General features: G+C 26.1%; 1 protein-coding gene across 1 annotated transcript in view; it reads right to left on the bottom strand.

Moving 5' to 3' along the window:
• Window positions 1–564: 564 nt before the first annotated feature.
• LOC106788056 (tetraspanin-5-like) overlaps window positions 565–2,089 on the bottom strand; it is a 22,160-nt gene continuing 20,635 nt past the window's right edge. The window contains exon 7 of the mRNA XM_014750977.1: window positions 565–964. Within this exon, the coding sequence (XP_014606463.1) occupies window positions 896–964 (69 nt within the window). The 3' untranslated portion in view covers window positions 565–895. The remainder of the gene's footprint in view (window positions 965–2,089) is intronic.

Raw genomic sequence — 2,089 nt, 5'->3', positions numbered from 1 at the left:
AATAAGAATAAATATCCGAATGCATAAATAACAAAAGAAATAAATAGTGTCAAAATATAATAAATATAATCTCCGTTCTAATAAAACAGAAATATTATATACTTTAGCCAACTCGATAAAAAAAGAAAAACAACTGGCAACCAAAAATGTGTGAAACGGTAAAAAAAAAGAAAAAATTAAATCCGATACTTAAAATAAAAGAAATAGACAAAAAAAAAAAAATATGATCATCGTCGAATATCTTTTTTAATAAAATAAAAATGTCTATAAAAACCCCGGTGTACCTCCACTACCAATTTCATCGAAAAAGAACAAAAAAAAAAAAAATCCTATCCCTTAAGCCCCGTGCAAAAAATAATCCAATGTTGATAAAAATATTACGATCATATCGATTTCTCTTGCATCAGAGAAAACAAAAAAATGATTTCATTGCTTGGACGGTAACGAGATATTAATGAAATAATGAAGCTTGATTATATTTTTTTACTTTCGATTATTTCCATTGGAAAATTAAAATCGAAAAATCAATCCTTCCTTCCTTCCTTGTTTTATTTTTTTTTTTTTAAATATTATATCATAGCAAATGTAAATTGAGAATAGAAGACAAAATTTGTTATTCGATGTATAAAATATTACTCAAATGTTTTACAATTATGGTAAATGGTGTTTGTATTTTTTCTTTAACGATGTTACTTGCTGTTGTTGTTGTTGTTGTTGTTGTTGTTTTACGAGGATCCTTTTTCTTCTTTTTCTTCATCTTGATCTTATTCTTCATTCGTTAGTTCGCATTATCGAGGATTGAATACGTTGATTGGTATGTTAAAATTTCGATCGACGTGGGCGATCAGCATCTTTTAATTAAAAGATGCTAGACTGCCGTGGGGGCTCTTGATTGTCAATGCCATTTTGCCTTTTGGGCGAATATATCCGCTCGTAGATTTTGTGCGAAGCAAATTCCCAAAATCTGTAATAAAAAAAGAAAAAAAACAGAGAAATTAAAATAAAATCAAATCAAATCAAATCAAAGGAACGAAATGTTTCGTAATTCAATGAAATCAATTCTGAAACACGAATGTTATTAAATAATTATATTATTTCTTTTTTTATACCTTTTTTTTTTTATTCAAATGAAATTATATCGAAGATCAAGTGTATTTTTTTAAATTCTTTTTTTAAAAAAAAAAAACAGAACAAAAGCCATGCTCGCAAAAAAAGCTGTAAACCTATTAATATTATCAGTAAATTACGTGCTAGATAAAAAAAAAAACAATGTATGCATTATGTGTACGCGATTTAATCTACTTGCCTATTATAATATTTCATGCTCTCGCAATACTTACAATCAATTGTGTGAAAAGCATAGAAAAATTGTGTATATGTTATAATATATATATAAGTATACCTACTTAACACGCGAACGATATTTTCATAATTACAATTAGCAATAATCAAAAGTATATTTTATAATTGTGTAATTAAAAAAGAATATTATATTAAAATAAGATTGCTTTTTTTTTTTTGAACACACACGTGTGTAATATACTGTGATTATATTTAATCGAGTAATGAAACCTCACCTTCTAGATTTATTCGAGGATAGATTTGATTTCACATAATCTGCATGCACATAGATATAGGATTAACAATCAAAAATAAAAGATATAAACAATATATATATATATAAAAATAGAAAGTAGTAAATTCCCCATTACCACTTTGAGTTGTGAATACTTTTAATTGAAGTGTTTTCTACGAACGAAATAGTTTATTATTAATTAATATATAAGTCTCAAAGGGAATTATAGACGGATAATAAATCTTACGAACAACTTATTTTGAACTTAGTTGTACGTTTCGTCCCTTAATGGGGACTTCATCAGCAACTTGATCAATTACAGTTCACGTGTCCATACATATTATCTTTTTTACAGAGTCATACATTTCAATAAAATTTAACATATTACAATACAATTTGATCCTAAAATACCTTATCTTATCACACGTATTTACCGAGTAAATATTTTCTATACTTTCTGCAAATGGATTTTATTGATTTTTATATTAAATTAAAGTGCACTCTTTTGTCTAC

The sequence above is a fragment of the Polistes canadensis genome, unplaced genomic scaffold (genome assembly GCF_001313835.1).
Source record: "Polistes canadensis isolate GaletaPanama2010 unplaced genomic scaffold, ASM131383v1 scaffold_123, whole genome shotgun sequence".
NCBI classification, from domain to species: Eukaryota; Metazoa; Arthropoda; class Insecta; order Hymenoptera; family Vespidae; genus Polistes; species Polistes canadensis.
The sequence above is the reverse complement of the archived record's forward strand: the minus strand, read 5'-3'. Positions and strand labels throughout refer to the sequence as shown.